The following is a 20097-nucleotide window of genomic DNA, read 5'->3' as shown; positions in this document are numbered from 1 at the left end:
GCATCCAGAGTGATCTTGTCTGCAAAGTTTCTGGACACTTGTATCTAGCGAGCGTCCAGGAACACCTGAAGAGGTCGCATCTGTAACCTGCAGAGCCGGATGAGGTAGATGCAGTATGACATCATGCCGAGCAACGACTTGATGGTCCGCACTGTGGCCGTCCTTATTGACAACAGCCGCTGCACCTCCCCCTGAATGGCCGCTACCCTCTCCTCCGAGGGTGATGCCAGGCAGGACACTGTATTGAGTCTAGCTCCCAGGAACAGCACGTTCTGCGATGGTGTCAAGCAGGACTTCGGATAATTGATGGAGAATCCTAGACCCATCAGCAGCTTGACGGCCGCCTTCGTGTGTCCGACGGCCAACTTTCGCACGTACCCATTTACAGGAAGCACCAAATGTTTCTGCTCTTTGTAGTGCAAGGGCAGCACTACCAGTTCAAGGCCCTACCCTTCGGTTTGAAGTCATCCCCCCCCCAGAGTGTTCACAAAGTGCCTGGCACCTGTGGCGGCCCATCTGTGTCTACGGAGGATACACGTGTACCCGTACCTTGACGACTGGCTCATCCGGGCACTTTGTAAACACTCTGGGGGGGGGATGACTTCAAGCCGAAGCGTAGGGCCTTGAACTGGTAGTGCTGCCCTTGCACTACGAAGAGCAGAAACATTTGGTGCGTCCTGTAAATGGGTACGTGGAAGTAGGCGTCTTCCAGGTCCAGCGACGTCAAGAAATCCCCTCTTTCCAGTTGACCGACAACGTGTTGCAGGGTGACCATCCTGAATTTCTGAGACTTGAGGTTCAGACGTCATAGGTCTAGAATGGGCCTCTAGCCCCCAGTCTTCTTTCTTACCATTAAGTATCTGGAATATATTCCGGAGCACCGGAGTAGCTGGGGAACCAGCTCTAACATCCGTTTTCGTAACATGGCCCATACCTCCTCTAAGAGCTGAGTGATGTGCTGCTCCTGACGGGCCACTGGAGGGATCCGCAGACACCTGTGCTGAAACTCCAGGGTATGTCGTTGGGCGAGAACGTCCAGCACCCATCTGTTGGTGGTGATCTTTATCCACTGGCTGACTAACCTCATCAACCGGCCTCCCAATTGTTGTGCACGTGTGGGGGCCAGACATCTTGGCCAGTTCAGGCTTGCTTCGGCGCCGGCGTCCTGCCCTGCTGGTGACAGCTGTCTTCCTCCACCGTTGGCCTGTGAAAAGCCTCTGAGCTTCCGGGGTCGTGGATCTGGAAGGCTGGCGGTATGAGGAGGAAAAACCTTTCAAAGACCTGCCTGACTTTCCTCTGGAAGAACAAAAGGAAGAGCAGTGCTGCTGGTGGGTGCCCAGGGAACGGGCCGTCTCCGTATCTGCCTTGATGGCCTGTAGGGACGCGTCAATGACCTTCCTGAAAAGGTTATCTTTGTCGAAAGGCATGTCCAGTATCTTCATTTGGACCCCCTGGCAAAAATGTGTGTCCTTCATCCAGCCTTGACGACTAAGGCAGACACCATTCCCCATCTGTCGGAAATACGTTTCGGCAACGACCAGCGCCACTGTGATGGCGTGATCAGATGCTACCTCTCCCTCCTGGAAGAGGGCAATCGCCACCATCATCTTGCTGTCCGGGAGGAACTCCAAAATTGGATCCAGCTTGTACCACAGCTCCCTGTCATACCTGGCTAGGATAGCTAGTGCGTTGGCTGCCTTGATGTTGGACGCTGCAGTGTAAATCACTTTCCTCCCCATGGCATCCATCTTCTTACCCTTGCTGTCCAGAGGGACTGAAGACGAGGGCTGGTTAGATGACCATTTCCCTGCGGCCGCCGAAACCACTGAATTCGGCGATGGTTGCGACCTCAAGCGGACACCGGTACCCAGTACTACTTCTCCAAACTAGCCCTCTTGGCTGGAGCCATGCAAGGGTTCTTCTCTTCAAGAGGCCCAGGCCCTCCTCCCACACGTCGTTCAGGAGGGGACCGCCATGATTGTCTTCCTCTTGGCCTCACGCCTCTGGTACAGACAACCCTCCTTCCTGGTTTCTTCAGGCACAAGCTGGAACAGCTCGGAGGCTCTGGTGCTCATGGAATGAAACAACCCCACCTCGTCCTGTGGGAACGCCCTAAGCTGCGGGGACCCACTGCCCGCTCCGACAATATCATTGTCCGTCGTTGTGGCCGTATCCATCCCTGTACCCATGTCCCAGTTTGCCAGGGAAGAAGGTGCCTGATGCGGATATGGAGGCTGAAATGGGGGTGTCGGATGGCGCATCCTCTTCTTCGCCGGCCGTTGGTCTGGGGGACCGTTGGAACCAGCCCTTGCGGCATCCTCTTCTGGATCTCCGACACCAAGGTGTGGAGGGTTGATAAATCCCTCACCGGAATTGGCGTGATCAGAAACACTAGGACCTGGGCCGTCATCGCCATCGCCCTCCTCTTCCACGTCCTCGTGGACCGTGTGTAAGGACTCCAGGTCCTCATCATCCGTGGATGACATTTCCATGGTTTGTGCCACGTCCTGGGACTGATCCGTAGCCTCCTTGCCCCCCCTTTTTTCCACCCTGTCGGGCTGGAACTGGGTTCTGAAACAGTGTCCCCTTCTCCAGCGTGCCGGCAGACCTGGTCAAAGTCACCACGGCGGCTTCATGCATCAGAGGGCGGGATACCTTCAGCACTGCCGTGCCTGCCTTCTCAGGGTCAGCCAATTTAGCTTTTGAGAGAGCAGCCACCACTAGCTCCATCGTGGACTACGACTTATTCTGTGCTGCCTGGGCCTTCCTGGGCAGCTCGGCCTTCTTCTCCTACGTCCGAAGCTTCTCAGGCTTCTTCCGCAGTTTAACTGGGTTCAATGATTTTCTCTTTGAGGAGGAGCTCGATTGCTGGCTGGCAATGGAGGCGGAAGGTGATGTTGATCACGACCCGTCAGCTGTCGGACCCACTAGTGCGCCGCTCCAGTGGACCGGACTTGCAGTTCTTGGCCTTATCTTGGGCCCCCATGGATGAGGCGCCCTCACAGGATTTAGAAAACCACTCCTCGGACCGACGGGCTTTGGGTGTGGCATGCCCCTGCTAGGAGCAAAGGCCTTGGCGTTCAGCCACGCCACCAGTCTACTGTGCCTGTCCTTTGTCGTCAACTTGGAGAAGCCGCGCCATATCTCGCAATCTTCTTCCGGGTGCAGGCAGTAAAGGCATTGCAGGTGGTTGTCCTCCACATACACATTTCTAAGCCCGCACTTGGCGCGGGGCTTGAAAAGGGACCTTCCCTTCCTTCTCCTCCGTCATGGTCGGAGGAGTTTGGAGTAGGCCCGATGGGCATCTGAAGAATTTGACGATCTTCACCCTTGAGGGTCGCTGAACTTCACCGACAACGGATCCCCGCTGTCGGCAGATGGAGAGTGCACAGGCTCTTTCAGAACAAAAATAGAAAAAACATAGAAATAGCTCGCAGAGCAAACTCGAGGACTCCCAACCCTAAAACATGCAGTAAAAATCTGAAGGTGGCTGCCAGAGGAGGGGCTAGGGAGTGGACTGTCATTGGATGGGGCAGTATGACCCAGAGGACAATGATTGGTTTAGAGGAGAAATACAGTTTGTATGTGAAAGTGAAACTGTTTTTCTTTTTAGTGAGGATTCCCAGCCTGACAGGGAATATTCATGAGCATGTGAATCCATGCCAGACCCCATGCTGGAGAATATAAGGTTCATCGCCTAGAAACTGCACGCCGGTAGGACATTTTGGGTGCAATTTCTTTCCTTTTAACCGATTGTGCTAACTTGTGTCCTTTTGCCCTCCAAAAATGTTTTCCTTGCAGATGGATTTATCAAACATAGGATTGTTACAAAAAGTGTACTCTGTGGCCTGAAAATGTAAACAGCCTTAAAGCTGCAAGACATTGAATCTCCAGAAGCACACCCGATATTAAACTTCTCGATCCTGATGTTGACTGACCTAAACTGGTGGTATACAATACTAGAGCCCTTTGCTTTGTGTAGAAAAATATAATTTCTGCATGCAGTAATGTGTGTAGTCCTAAACTAGGAGTACATAAAGATTGAATTTAGAATATATTATTGTATTCTGCATTGCTGTGTACCTTACTGATGGCTCTAACAAGTAGTCCAGATTTTATTAAATCAAAATCTGTACTAGTCTAAAATGCCAATCATTTAGAGGCTGGCATCTAGCCCTTTGGCTCCTCTGAAGTCTGTATAAATGGACGTTTAAGGCCAGAAATAGTTGTTTTACTGTCCACTTCAAATGTAAAGTTTCCATCTCCATTTTGGTGTGCTCTAAAATAGTTCAGCATTTAAACATCTTAACTAGAATGTTTTTTGGTAATGATTTCACTTGGTGCTGGTACCACTAGTGGATTGAGAACTCCTTTTGGCAAATACCTCAATTTAATACCCCCACCAGTACCCTGTGGCATCATTTTGCCAATAACTTTAGCAGGATGCCTATGTACCTGTGGCATTTTCTGTGAACAGCTTGGTCCTTTCGAGTACCCTCTCGTTCATGAGGAATCTCAAAAACAGAATAGATTACGGAATGTCCTTTTTATAATTCAGGATTTGCATCCTTAATGACGCCCAATGGTTTTTAGTACTGTTTCTAATGTTAGGCCTTGTTACTGGCATCTCTAGGCTACCCGTGGAATAAACTGCACCCACAGACATGGGTCCCGGAATCTCTTTGTGCGATATCAAAAGTCATATTTTAAGTATCAGCTTTCTTTCTTTGGGCAAAGTCCATGGTCTGAAGGGATTAGAGTGATATGTTAAAATGTCTACGCAGTTCATGAAGTCTTTCTTGCTGGAATGGATTTATTTAAAAGGCTGTTTCATAAGGCCCAATAAGGGTGACAATTGCAAATTGTCAGCCATGTGAAAGTGGGCTGAGCAAAATCACCAAGTCTTAAAACCGGACCAAATAAAAATGTTACTGGAAAACAAAAGATGTGTGCCAAAGAACACACTGCGGGGATGTTCTCAAAAATGTTAAAACAAAAAGAAATTCTCAAAAACAGACATGGACAGTGACAAGCTTTTTGTAAAAATCAATCTTTTTATTTTGATTCATACAAATAAAAAAAAAAATAAAAAAACAAAAAGAAATTCTCAATATGTTTTATGATTGAACAAACTTCAGCTCTATCCAGTCCTCACAAACTGAGAAGTAGGACTTGGGAAGGAAAGTCAACTGACATAAGGAGGGCATTGGGATAAAGCCTATTTACTGCCTTTTTAAAAATGTATTTTGGGTATCTATGGAGTGTGGTCCTAGCTTCTGGAAGCAGTGGAGTGTGTACTTCAGAGGATAATAGGATTACATGTTAAGTGGCAAAGGTACAACAGGGTTGTGTTACGTTACAGTTAAGCAACACGAGCATCTTAAGGGTGAGGCGGGGTCAGCTGAGGGTGGGAGTGTGGTGTTGCCGTGCATGAAAATGTTTTTCTTGAAGAGAAGGGTCTTGAGCGTCATTCTGAAATATATGACCATTGGTGCTAGACTAATGCCTACAGGCTTGAGGTTCGGCATACATTGAGAAAGCCGGTTTCCTGTTATGTTTTTACATTTTTGCAGGTTTTGGTTCCTTGTAGAGCGTTAGCCACCAAAGATGGTGCCCTTGTTGACCAGATAGTAGGGAGAGTACAAGATGATAGCTTTGTAAGTTAGGAAGCTGGCCTTGAAGGCAATGCCTGCTTGTAGGGGCAGCCAGTGTAGTTCAATGAGTATAGGCGTAACTTGGTCAGATTTGCAGAGGCCAACGTGTGTGGGATGGAGGACACTTCTCATTGGTGCCAGTGTGAAAGATCAATGAACAGGGCATGTACTGTAGGTCAGAAATTATTGTTTGGAAGAAAATCCCAAGCTGCCGTTTTTCAGTGTTATTGGACAGGATGATTAATTTGGTTTTGTTGGGGTTCAGTGTGATTATGTGCTGGACTTTTGGGTTTCTATCACTGTGAAGAAGGCCTTGAGCTCGTTAATATCTTTGATGGAAGATATTTAGAGATCGAGATGATCGTCATCTGCGTACTGGTGAATGTGGATTTCAAGGAGGGAACCCAGAGTGATGGCAAGCAAGGAGGAATCTCTATTCAATTACTAATGCTCAACCCAGATGGTTCTCCAGTCTCTAGGTAAAGGACACAGATCTCAATGCATGGAGAAAGGAGGACTAGGATGCTTGTGAACCGAGTTGACCAAAATGTATTCAAACCTATGATTCAAAGGTTCCCGCTTAGAGAAAAACAATCCATAGTGTTGGAGAAAAGGCTAGGTTTATACTACAGTACCTGGGTATTGGCTGGGAAGTAGGTACAACAGGAACAAACTTCGGGCAGTTTGCCATCTGTTCATGGACCTTGTTGCAAGAAGAAATGTGAGATCTCATCTTTGCTAGGGTCACCTACAATAAAAGCATAACAGAAGAATCAAAATTGTGACAACTTGGAAAAGACCAAATTACTTCCATGCAAAAGTCTGTTTTAAAGTTGTTGCTAATACCAGAGGCTTGTTGCTTTCCAAGCGTTTCCAATTTTGGCAGAAAAGACAACTGGTGCACAGCTAGGTAAGACAATTTGACAAGAATCACACATTCAGGTCACGTTCGAATTCACATTAAAAAAAAAACGTGTTCTACTGGTTTCAAAGCGATCACCTTGGCCAATTGAAAACACCTAGTCGCCACGTATTAATATTTTCTTCAAGGCTACATGTTCTACAGATAAACAGCCTTGGTGAGTAAGACTGCAAGGAGGATGAAGAACGTGAATTTTATCTTTGGATAATCTACGAAAGAAGTAAAATAATTGCACGTTTGCTTTTGCAATATCTTTGTACACTCGTACTCAGAAGGGATATGTTAAAATCACCGAACCTGTATTTTGAAAAAACTGGGGGCTGGTGCCTGGAAAACAGCAATATGAAGGAGGTTCTGCTCAGTTGCTACCTTCCATGCAAGAATACTGCTGTTCTGCTAGTCCATGCAAAATGTCATACAACAGGTTAATCAAGTGGACGTGAATTTTTGGGAATACAGGTTTCAATTGAGGAAAGCTTGCAATATCTGTTTTTTAAGGTTGAGTGGCCTCAGACTGTTGGTGGCTGTTTAGGAGATGTTTACACAGCCCCCTGGTGAGTGATGTAAACTTAACGAATGTGAGAGGGACTTGGTCTTCACAGGTGGGGTGAGTGGGTGTCTTCTGACCTGGAACAGGGGGCCTAAACCTCCTTGAACCCCCTCTTTTAAGTGCTGTGAGTGTTAATGCTGGTGCCACTTTCTATCACCCAATGCCTACCAATACATTTTCTGGCCACGGTTCGCCTTTCAGTTTCCCAGAAAGATACAGGGAACCTGCGCAAAGAAAATAACTTCTTCGCCTTCTGGAAACACCTTAAGATCTCCTTGTTTAATGAATTAAATACGCCCTGATGCCATTGGGCTTTGGCATGTAACAAATAAATAAAATAAATAAGCAACCAAGAAAAACCAGACCAGCACCAGGGGAATGGAGTATAGAACGAAAGCATAATTAACTGCATTTACTCGTCATATATGGGAGATGAGATCTCAAACAAACGACCTACCAACCCAGGTTGATCCCAGACAAATGGTGGAGCAGAAGAAAACCAACTGTATCAGTAGAGACTGCAAAGGAACAGGAGAGACACAGCAATCCTCAGAGTTTGAAACAAAACTCACTAGTTAAGAAAGAAATTGCCAGGAAAACGAGCAAACAGAGCATCTGGCTGCTCCATTGCCATCAGATACTGCAAACAAAACGGTGCTCGAAAAGGGAAAGAGTCTTTGAAGGGATTTTAAAGCTTTTCACCTGTGTAAACCAGCCCTTGGGAAAAAGACAGGTCACGATTCGTCCCTAGATTCACATGAGCACTGGAGACAATGGAAAGGGGGGAATGAGGGGTAGAATCAGTAAACAAAGGGGAGTAAATGAAAGGCAGAGTGGGGGTTGCAGGGGTGAGGTGTGCCGAAAGACCAGGAGGCGGACAGACGGAGTACTAAAGAGTTGGTGGCACAGTTGGAGCAGAGTGCAGGTGAGCTATTTGTGGGAAAGAGACACACCAGTTGTATGCAATTTAGTGTGAGAAGAGATTGTAAAAGGTAAGTGGGAAGCTGGAGAGAGAGAAGTGTAGAGGGGCATTAGATAATGAGAATGATAGCATGTATGGTAGGACACCGTACAAGGCGGTAGTGGGTAGAGTGAAGTAGAAAGGGGCGAGTTGTTAGAAGAGGTAGGCGGAGAGTGTGTGATAGGACTAGGTCATAGAGGTGTAGATAGGGGATTGTATGTAGGAGGGAGGTGAGGAAGGGAGAGGAAATGGAGAAGATAGTTTGAACATTGGAGGGCCAAAAGAGAGAAAGACGATCGGACGGAATGAGAAAGGACGGGAGAGTAAGTAGTGGAGAGGGAGTAGGAAGATCAGGGCAGAGAGAAATGGCGCAACTGTAGGAGAGGCTGGCCCAGAGTGTTCGACATTGGCAAACCCAAAACTATCAGTTCTTATGAAAAAACCTGGGCAAGTGTTAGGTCAGGGTGTAAAACCAGATATATGAAGAGGCCTGGTATGTTATCATTAATAATTCATTACTCATTTAGTGATTCATTTATCCATCATTCATTCCTATTAGTGACATTAGTTATCCATTATACATATTATTCTGCCACATTTGTATGCATTTGCTAGAGAAATAGGCTGTTATATGAAGAGGCCATGTTTAGACATATGTTTTTATGTATGCATTTAGACTTACACATTGAGTCCACATTATGTAGCGCTTTGGTTTGAGTGAAATGGTGCTTGCCGCTAATGCATGAAACTGGCATTCTGAAGCCACGTCATTGAGACACTGGAAGCTGTTCATTGTGCGCGGAAGGATTGGAATGTAAACAATGTCTGGCAGACAGACAGAAAGGTGGGAGGCATTTGATGGAGTGAGTGCTCTTGCACAGAGAGAGTGAGGGATTTCGGTGGAGAAAGGAAGCCAGCTTTAGCTGACAATGATGGGAAGATGGTAGAATGATGTTTTAACACATAGAAGGCCATAGATGCCGACAGATAGACATAATATTGAAAGCGGTTCCATCTTGCTTTGAGATGTCACGATGACTAGAACACACTGAACTAGAGAGTACAAGACTGACGATGACAGACAGTCTGACACTTGCCTGGAATTAGAAATGCTGGTTTGACAGAAAGAGTGAATGCTTGCTAAGAGAGTTTTGACATGTTACCATAGAGATATATGTACGTCATTTAATAGAATATCCAGGGGTGAGGTTTGCATTGAGTAAGGAGATGTATTATGGGAAGCTTTTGCAGATGCAGTTTGGGATGAGATTGTGGCATGCAGCTTGGCAGACCAGCTTGGGAGTTCTGAAGCATTTTGGGATGTAGATGAGAGCAGAGTTCGAGAGCTTGGCAGAGGCTTGAGGCAGTTCGCGTGAGCAGTTGGCAGGAGCAGACCACTGAGAGGCCCAGTTTGAGGCGGTGCAGGGAGACTGGCTGTATGGGAGCTGGAGAGGAGAGAGACTCGAGTCATGCTGGGAGCTTGGGAAGCTCGACCATGCAAAGGGGAGTATGGTTCTAGGCCTACCTGAATTGACTGCCTTGTTGGGACATGGGAGATTTGCACACACATTAGATGGGGTGTTGACATGTTGAGGGAAGGGGTGATTCACCAGAAGAGATTGTCTTATGAGAGTGTGATTGTGTGTGGTGTGGATTGAAGAGGCATGCTTGTCCAATGTACTTTGCTATTTAGTATTTGTTGTTATTAGGCTGCAATGCATTATAGATCCAGTAGGGATAATTGCTATTAAATTGCTTGCATTAGAAACCTTTCAGGCTTACATTTATTGGAGTTTGCACCCAAACATAAGGGGTGCAAATTTGGGTTTTGCTAGAAGTGCTTACCATGCCTTGCTGTGTATGAATACATGTATTCCATTGTTATAATTGAGACTGACTTGTGTGTTTTCATTTGTGTCCATTGTTATCTTATTTATTGTGTATTTTTCTTAGTGTTTGGTTTGGCGTGTATGTCTTATTTGCAGTAACACAGTGCACAACCGCCCTGAGATATACTTGCAGGGGGGCCAGAGTGGTCCACCCCCCATGAGGTAGAGTTGAAGTTTGACAAGGGCACCCTTAGGCAATCCCCACAGAGAGCTAGATAGAAACAGATTTTTTCCTTCCAGCCTTCACCACTAGCTAGCATTAGATAATAGGTGTTATTGATCGCTAGCTGGAGGATCTGGGGTGTAGGGACACCTAGGTTAGAGTGAAGGCAGCACGAGAGAGTAGAGGGAAATACATTAGTAGATTCTGCCTATTCCCAGACCATAATACAAAATGAGATTTTTACTATTCCGGGTTGCGACTGCTGAAAATAGGGCCACTTTTAAAATTATTTCCAGGGCTTCTTTTGGTCGTCAGTCCATCCCTGCTTGTCGGTTAAAAGAATCTATGGATAGGCTCCAATGTATTGAGGCTGCCCTTGGGTGGCATCGGTGTGTGGTATAAATCAACATAACATCTCGGATCTAGGTAGTCACCAAGTCTTACTAGGCGATAAAAAAAATCAGTATACATAATCTGCCGATGGGGACTGGTCTTGGCTATCTGCCTCGCCTGTCAGGACCAATTGTGTACCACCCCAATCTGTCCTTTAGCACTACCCTAGTCAAATTAATTTTGTGGAATAGTTGAGAGGATTCCAGCTTTTTAAACCCAACCAACGCCTTCCCTGCATTAATGGATTTTGACGTGTTTGCTTTACAAGAGGTCTGGTTGGCTGAGACACTGTCTTGGATGGTTACTCTATTCCTATTTGGAGGTCTTTTACTGAAGATTAACAATTCCCTCTGCCCACAAATTGAAATATGGGATGAATCTTCTGATGACATATTGGCTGTTAGACTACATTGGCCATCCACTGCCTCACAAATGCCCACTAATATTTTACTCATCAATGTTTATTGGTATGTACAGTGGAGATTTTCTTTCTACTTTAGATCGGCTTGTAGAAAATTGCCACCACACCTTTGGCCAGCAGTCTATTATTGTAATGGGCACTCGAATAGTAATATCTTCAATTCATGTCGGGACGGCCTTACACATGCCACTTTCATAGATGGACAATCTTATCACTGTGGTGTCGGATGGGCTGATGCTAGGCACTCGCGGTCGTTGCATAAGTTAAATGGAAATATCGCTGGAGATATCCAGAGTCATCCCACCTTGCAGAGTGGTGAGAGCTGTTCAACAACAGACATCTTTGTATCGGTAGGATTAATTCCTGACATTGACTCCTTATTGATAAAAACAGACCATGGCTAGCGACAAAGCTTGTTAATTACTAAATTTCACCCTTAACTGTGAATTTTCACCAATCCTCCGGTGGTCCAGCGGGGCTTACTGCTTCCAGCAGAGGAAATCCTATTTTCTGGTCTTCCCCCTTCAATTTCTAAATTCAGCCCTCTGACCTGGGAACTAATTCATACTCGGTTTTCTTTCATTCTGGATAATGCTATTGACCCTAAGACCTTCTTAAGGTTTGGTAATTCAGTCTTTAGCATTCGACGCATCAATTTTCTGTCTGTATGTAAAATCAACTTTGTTTGGCACCACATTTTTGATCGCCTCATCCTTGAGAGAAAGCAAATATTGCGACAATACATATGAGACATAAAACAATGACTTGTGCCATCCGTGCCCCCTAATGTCCCCTTGTTTAAAACCAAGAAGCTAAATTATAGGAATTGGCTAAAACCTTCCAGCATGAATCTTATCAAAGATAGTCAACGTATGCTGGATATCACCAATGCATTTGATTCATGCTCATTTTGGAAATCTGCCAATAGCATTCATATTATATCTAGGAGTTGTGACGAATCGAGAGTATTCGTTCCTTCTCCCCAAGGGGAGCCCCCTTTGAAGATAGGGAGGTGAGCCCGCTGTGCAAGACCCTCTCCAGGGGTCTGGGCAAGTGGGACCTCACTGCGAGTGTCTCCCCCTTAGCGGACAAGGACACATTCCCACAGGGAAATCCCTATGCAAACCACCTTATCTGCATATACAGGACTGCCTTCAGTAATGGAAAACCTACCCTCCTTTTGTTTGATCCAGGCAATATCCCTTTAACAACAAACTTCTCTGAATACAGGATGAGTGGAACAAGAGAGAAGAGATAGAGCCATAAGCAGAAGAAACCCTCTGACGCAGCCACACCCTGGAAAGGCAGAGCAGAGTGGAGCCACAGAGTTAGTGGCAAACCGAGAAGCGGGGGAACACCAGATGGAGACGCCAGACACCCAGCAACCTGAATAGCAGAGGAGCTGCTGCCAGGACTGAATACGAAGACTGTCCAACATCGTGGTGTGACCACAGAAGCACTGTGGTGAGCCTAGGGCCCGTCCAATGACTGACACCTGTAGAGGAGGGAGACTTGAAACCTCTCACCAGCGAACGATCACAGAGTGCAGCAAGTCACGGAAGCTCCAAGAGTGGAACGGTTGGGACATCGGGAGCGCAGAGACCACCAAACGAAGCAGGAGGCCCAAACGAGCACCAAAACCCAAAACGTTACCTGCGACAAACAAAGAGGAGGCCCCCGGGGGGGACATATCTTAAGCAAAGGAACATGTAAAAACCATAATGTTGTTGTAGGGATATTGAAAAAGCCTAAAGATATATATCCCAAGAAGCCAAGGAAAGTGAATGATAATATTAGCTTTGAGAAGGCCGGAAAAGGTATCCTATGAAGAATGGAATAAACAGGCAAAGTTATTGAAGAGTGGGGAATCCCTTATAAAGCATAAAATAAGCAGTGTTGCATAGCAATTTGCTATGCAATTCTGTAGTTTTGCTAATCAAATTAACACTTGTGTAGCAAAGTTAGCTATTTAAGTTGCCCTCTTCAATGAGCTCGCCCTGCATTCCTATCTGGCCGTCGGTGCTCTCTTCACCCTCTTTTCTCGGTTCTCTTCAAGTGCTAAGGAAGGGAAAGTGCAACAGTAATCCTCTCCTGCACTCTTAGTGCCAAATTCATGTGTAGGAGTGCAAGAATTTATTTTCCAAATTATTGCAAACCAGAAGTAATCAGGATGATACTTGTCTTTGCCAGACAGGATATAAAAGGTGTAATAAACGTATGTGTCAAATTTATATCTTTTAAAGACAAGTCATGCAATTCCATTCCTAAAATGTAAGTTGTAAAATAATACATAATTACAGTATTGAGACTGTAAAACCTTGCATCGATCCATGCTTTACAGTAAAGTTTAGGTTAGTATATCTAAATTTCATAGTGTCAGCTAGATTTCCTTTTGTTGGGGTAGATGCATCATGTTGACTTGTGAACTTTTGAATGTACGTTATCACATGATCAAATGCTTTTGATGGCAAACCTAGTTCTGTAACCTGCAGGTTGCATACATCTTGCAACTGGTGCTCAACCCATGATGGAATCCATACTCCTTGACATTTTATATTATCGCCCTGTTGCTTTATACCAGGTACCCTGAAAGTGAGATGACCACAGACTACAATATTAAACCTGGTTTGTCTAGTTCTCTGCCTGCTGTGCAATCCACTCTGCTTAGTCTTTCTTTCCTCTCACATAATAAATACACAAAGCGAACTAAATACTTACGAAAAGTAGTGATGAATAGATCCATCCAGTCTGTAAATCTACAGATCTACTGCAATAATCTTCGCAGTGTTCTCCGTTGGTCGACGATTTCTCTGACTGTATAGGTCCTGGGAAGATGAAACTTGTTGTGGGCTGCTTAAGGGTTTGGCAAATGACAATAAGACCCCTGGGGGCCTTTGATGATGTCTGGCAGCAATGGGTGCATAGGTCACTTTTGGGGTCGGGTTTCGGAATATCAGTTTTCCACCTTTCGTTTCCTCAGTGCTGCAGATGCAGCACTAACCTCTGGACAGCTTCTGGCGACCTGGACTCGACCACTCTCCACGGACCCTCACCTAGTCTGGACTCTCGAGACGTCTTTGTTGGATTCTGGTGGCAGGAAACCCACCAGCGGGCCTCCCTCTGCACTCAGCGAGCCTGGACCTTCTATGGCGGGAAAAAATGGTCAGTGATGATGGCAAGGATGTCCCTTGAAGTATTCTTAGGCAGTTGGGAGCTTTCACAGCTCCGTGTGTCAAGCAGCACTATGCCAGGGTGCACCCTCTTCTGGGTGGTAGACAGCAACGGCTTCCAGCTGTACAAACGCTCCTCTGCACTCCTGGGTGACACCAATGGACTTCTTGAATTTGAGGTCCGGGCAATACCCTTCAAGACTCTCAAAGACCCCTTCTCCGGACGGCAGGCACACAGGACTGGCTTCCAGGGTACTTCGGATGAAGAGTCGCAGGTTGCACAATGGTAGCTCGGGAGAGGTCTCCTTTGCAGGTCCTCTCTGGATCAGTCCTTGGAAAAACATGGCGAATTTCAGATTACACAAAGTAAATGCAGCAGCAGACCTCCTCCAGCTGGGCTTCAAGGAACAGCTTCTTGCTTCAGCTTCGCCTTCGCCTACTGAACAAATTGGTGAGTGAGAGGTCCCTGTTATACACATTTGGTCCACATTCACTCAGTCTGAGCTGGTATCAGTCAACCAATCACACAGAAGAGCATTCATGCAGGCAGATAGCCAATCAGGCTTGCAGGCATTCAGGCCTTTCACTCCACCAAGACACCCATAAAGAATGGATTGGGGCAAGCACCCAGCCTTTCAGCAGACTACGCTGCATTCATATCAGTTTCAGTCAGGGCTGTCTCAGGCATTCTTTCACATGCAGAAACCAGACACCCATAACACAGAATGCGAGTTCACTTCAGACTCCATTTGCACAGGCCCCACCCCTAGGGTGTACCCACAACACAACCACTGGGAAGCCTCCAGTCAGTCTGACAGGAGGCAGCCCCAGAACCATCTATGGTATTTCTGGTCAACAGCCAGTCAGGAGGCAGGGACATAGTCAGCGCTTCCAAGGACTTTGGGAAACAAGGTAAAAGATCATTGAAACTAGGAGGCAACAGTGGCCATCTTGCCGACCATCAGGAATCCGTTGATTGCTATGGCAGGGCTCGGGTGTCCCATAAATGGAGAACACTGAGGCACTTCCAAGTCAGCAACTAGCTGCCACCAGCCCATACCCTGCTCTGTGGGCAACACACAGGTACCCAGAAACACACATAAGGGGTACAAGGGAGTACCCCCACCCATAGGTGCCATAAGGGTATCCCATGGGTTTTGTTCACCAAAAGGAAACCATGGAGAGCTGCACTGCCAGAGGTCCAAGATGGACCTCAGTGGCAAGAAAAACCCGAAAACGCGCACAGAAGTGGTAGGACAATGACTAGGAGGCCCTGTCCCTCCAAAAGCATATCACATAACCATAAGATTATAACAAAGACCAGAAGGATCGAATATCAAGAGAGTAAACCAGTCAAAGTCAGAGGAAGAACTATAAGACCATCTTAAGAAAACCATTAAGAAGAGTATTGTGAATAATGATAAGCATTACAGTATCAGGAAAACCAAACCTATAAGTAGTTGGCAGGAGCTACAGGAGCTCATAAATGAGACATCGAGGACCAGAAGAGACCATCGTAATTAACTTGTTTCCAGAGGATGACTTTTTTTTCATCCGATATATATGAACAAAGTGAACCCTGACGTAAAGCCTTGAGATTGATGGCCGAAGGGAAACAGCCAAGACAGAGACATACTTTTGGCAAACTTTAGTTATTTGGTTTAGTGGTAGGGTCAGGTAGATTAGGTTTTGGACAGAGGACATTTTTGTTGGAGTTGGACTGACGAGCACCTTAGTTTGGATAGGTAAGGAACATCAGTATAGCGATTGGGTAAGATGAACAAGTTACTTACCAACTGGTAACATTCTTTCGACTGGATGTTCCTCCAACGTATTCCTCATCTTTGATACTCATGTCCAGCATCTGCTGCTTTGGAAATCTTTTTCGGCAGAGGGCGCCCTGCGTCGATGCTGTCGAGTCGATATCCCTCAAAGGCCTCCGTCGAGGGTGACATCATCGGGTGATACAAGTAGCAGGCACGGCACCCGTTGGCCTCAGTTCTGTTTTTTCCCCACTCTTCTTCGTGTTGCTGTGAGCATAGGCAGGCAGTAATCAACCTTGTGAGAACAAAAGCTGTAACAGCATAGGAAATTCTACAGAGGGGTAGGTAGGGCGATGAGGAATAAGTTGAAGGAACATCCAGTCGAAAGAACTTTACCAGTTGGTAAGTAGGTTCTTCAAATGGATTGTGTCCTCCAACGTATTCCTCATCTTTGATAGACTCCCAAAGCAGTATGTAGGATTTGAGGAGGGTAGAGAATTTAAAATTTAACAATATTTTAGAAGGCAGAATAAAGCACTGCATTACCAAAAGCAACATCCTGAGCATGGGAAGCATCCAAGCAGTAATGTTTGGTGAATGTATGCAACGATGACCATGTTGCAGCATCAGAAATGGATCCAATGGGTACTCCCCTTTGCAGGGCTGCGGAAGAGGCTATGCCCCTGGTAGCAGGAGCCCGCAAACACTCTGGTGGGTCCTTGCCCGCCAATCTGTAACACTCTGAAATACCAAGGATGATCCACCTTGACAGTCTATTTAGTAACAGCTTGTCCTAATTGTCATCCAGTGTATCCAATGAAGAGTTGGACGTCCACTCTCAATTTGGAGAACCTAGAAATAGCGTAGAGCTCTTCTAGGGTACAATCTATGGAGCCTCTCCTCCTCTTTACTGGGATGCGGCGGGAGATAAAACGCTGGCAGAACAACTTTTTTATTCAAATGGAAATCCGATACAACTTTAGGCAGGAAAGAGGGTTTTACCCTCAACACAACCCTGTCCTTGTGGAATACGGTATAGGGTGGCCTGGAAGGTAGTGCCTGCAACTCGCTCACTCTACGTGTAGATGTTAGTGCAACCAACAATATGGTTTTAAAGGTTAATAACCTCAGTGGACCTGTGTGCAAAGGTTCAAATAGGGTACACATTAGAAATTTAAGAACCAGGTTAAGGTCCCAAACTAGAACCTGAAAGGAAGAAGGTGGGAACACGTTTGTGAGCCTTTTTAGAAATTGAATTATCAAGGGAATTTTGAAGTAGCAGCATTCTTCCGAAGAGCACTTAAATATGGAAAGCGCTGCCAGGTAATCTTTAATGGTCCCAATATTAAGACCTTTGTGTGCTAATGATAGAATAGATAACACATCCGGAGTTGAACATAGAAAAGGATCAACATTCTTTTCTCGGCACCAGTCGCAAAACTTGTTCCAATGGCAATGGTACAGAGATTTTGTTGCTGGCCTTCTTGCCGAAAGCAACACCTCCATAACTTCATCTGGGAGGTCCCAATCCTTGTATCATAACCTTTCAGAAACCACGCGTGAAGGTTGAGAGTGTTGACCTCTGGATGGAGAACCTGTCCCTCCCTTTGCGAGAGAAGATCCTCTCTTTGTGGAAGACGTATCGTAGGATAGATGGACATATCCAGAAGGTCTGGGTACCACGTTCTCCTTGCCCAATCTGGGGCAATTAAGATCATGCGGCTTCCGAACTGTCAACCTCCCGATTACTTGAGGAATGATGGGGATCAGTGGAAAAGCGTATAACAGTGGGAACTCCCAATCCACCAGGAACGCATCTCCTAGAGCTCCTCTCGGAGGAAATTCCATTGAGCAGTACCTTTCGCACTTACGGTTGATCCTGGTCAAACAGGTCTACTTGAGGGGTTCCCCAAAGGGCGAAGATCTCTTGAAGGACTTCCTGAGCTAGTTACCACTCGTGGGAGACTGCTCTGCCTGGTCAGACGGTCCGCCATCGTGTTCTCCTCCCCAGCTAGGTAAACTGCTGATAGGGCGATTCCTTCTCGAATTGCCCAGTACCAGAGCTGCATTGCCTCTCTGCATAGTGGTAGTGACCCTACACCACCTCTCTTGTTGAGGTAATGCATGGCCACTGTGTTGTCCATCATTATCAGGGCATACTTTCCCCGTACAGAGGGCAGGAAGGCCTTCAGTGCTAGTCCGATTGCCCTCAGCTCCAAAAGGTTGATGTGTAGTTTGGACTCCGATGGAGACCAACGACTGCTGACTGTCAGACCGTTGGTGTTGGCTCCCCACCCAGTGAGCGTCCACCACTACTGTAATCTCCGGCCATGGTTGCCAGTTCTCCCTTCAGAATATTGTTCTCGCAGGCCCACCACAGAAGATCCTGTGAGACCCTGGTTGGAACCTGAAGTCGGTCCGACATCTTGCCTGAGAATTGGGACCATTGTGTACTTAGAGCCCATTGAAGGGCTCTCATTCTCAGGCAGGCTTCTGGCACCAGAAAATGCAGGATGCCATGGGGCCGAGCAACTGCAAGAAATCGAAGGCTGGAAGATTCTGGGCAGTTTGAAATTTGATAACCATCTGAAGAACGTCTTGAGCCCTCGCCGTGGCGGACAAGCTCTTTCCCAAGGATGTGTCTAGTACAACTCCGATGTACTGGAGCTGCTGGGAAGGTGTCATCTGTGACTTCTTGTAATTGAGGGAGAAGCCCAGTCTGTGAAGGGAGCGGCAGGTGACAGATGATCCAGAGCTTGTTCAGGAGAACACGCCCTGATCAGCCAATCGTCCAGGTAGGGGTAGACATGAATCTCCCCTCTCCTGAGATGCACTGCCACCACCAGTTTGGTGAAGACCCTCGGGCGGAGGTCAACCCAAATGGCAAAACTCGAAACTGATAGAGTGAGCCATCAACAGCGAACCTCGGGTATTTTCTGTGCTTGAGATGGACTCGAAGGGCCTGAAGGCTCTGAGAGGGTGTAACCATCTTGAATGTGTCCTTCCTGAGGAATTTGTTCAAGTATCTCAGATCTAAGATGGGTCTCACTCCTCTGTCTTTCTTGGGGATCAAAAAGTAAGGGGAATACCAACCCTTGTTCCTCTCCGCTACAGGTACCGGTTCTATAGCACCTTTTTCTAGCAGGGTTATCTCCTGCACAAGGAGCGGATCTGGAATCCTCAAAGAGTGGTTCCTTGGTGGATTGGTGTGAGGCTGCGTTATGAATGGGAGGCAGTAACCTTGGGCTATTGTCTCCAGAGCCCAAGCATCTGAAGTAATGGCTTGCCATTCTTCGAGATGCTGAGACAGTCTGCCCCCCCCCACCGTTGACTCCTAACGCAAGCTCTCAAAGTGGTTTTGGAGCAGTTGCTGCAGCTGCTGACGGCAAGGTAGCTGCAGCTGGCTTTGCACCTTTATCTCGTCCACCACGAGGGATTTTCCGTTGGCCTATTTGACGGGCCATTCCTCTCGCCTTTCCAAATGAGGAGTAGTAGCGATAGGATTGCCCCCTCCATGGCTGTCCTGTCGGAGGAAAAGGCTGGGGTTGCCTAACAGCGGCCCCTAAAGATTTGGAAGCCGCCTTTGAGGTCTGCAACCTCTCAAGGCTCTCGTCAGGCTTGCTGCCAAAAAGGTGAGACCCATCAAATGGCATGCTGAGAAGACGAGCTTGCACATCCAGTGCAAAACCTGACTTCCGCAACCATGCAAATCTGTGCATTATGGTGCTTGTAGCCATGGACCTTCTGATGTTGTCCGCAGTGTCCAATCCAGACTGAAGGGACTTGCGCATGGCTTCCTTTCCATCCTTAACGATAGCTAGGAAACTGTCCCTTTCCTCCCATTCTGGAATGAGCTCCGCCGCCATGGATATGCACTCCCAGAGAGTGTACAAACATTTTGCTAAGGCACATGCGGAGTTGCCCGATTTCAGGGCCATACTCCCAGCTGAAAATACTTTTCGTACCCATCCATCCACATGCTTGTCGTCCCTATCCGGAGGGATGGTAGGGTATGCTGCCTTGTTCGATGTAGCCTTGGCTGCCTGGGCCACCAGACTCTCCGGAGTGGGGTGCTTGGACAGGTAGCCGAGGTCGCTAATGGAAGGACAATATTTCCTTGTGAGAGATTTGTCCACCGTAGAATTGGTGTCCGGGGTCTCCCAATTCTTGGCCACCCCATTTTGTAGAGCCACATTGAAAGGTAGAATCGG

General features: G+C 46.9%; 1 protein-coding gene across 4 annotated transcripts in view; it reads right to left on the bottom strand.

Moving 5' to 3' along the window:
• The window catches only part of RNF166 (ring finger protein 166), a 784597-nt gene that overhangs the window by 474457 nt on the left and 290043 nt on the right, over positions 1–20097 (bottom strand). For all 4 annotated transcript variants that reach the window (XR_011283423.1, XR_011283424.1, XM_069635933.1 and 1 more), the window contains exon 3: positions 6290–6402. Coding sequence is in view for 2 of the 4 variants with exons in the window: in XM_069635933.1 (XP_069492034.1) it covers positions 6290–6402 (113 nt within the window). In the remaining 2 variants the exon portion in view is untranslated. The remainder of the gene's footprint in view (positions 1–6289; positions 6403–20097) is intronic.

This window comes from Ambystoma mexicanum, chromosome 1q, assembly GCF_040938575.1.
Source record: "Ambystoma mexicanum isolate Mex_15411 chromosome 1q, UKY_AmexF1_1, whole genome shotgun sequence".
In the NCBI taxonomy this organism is placed as follows: Eukaryota; Metazoa; Chordata; class Amphibia; order Caudata; family Ambystomatidae; genus Ambystoma; species Ambystoma mexicanum.
Note: the sequence above shows the minus strand (reverse complement) of the source record. Positions and strands in the feature narration are given on the sequence as shown.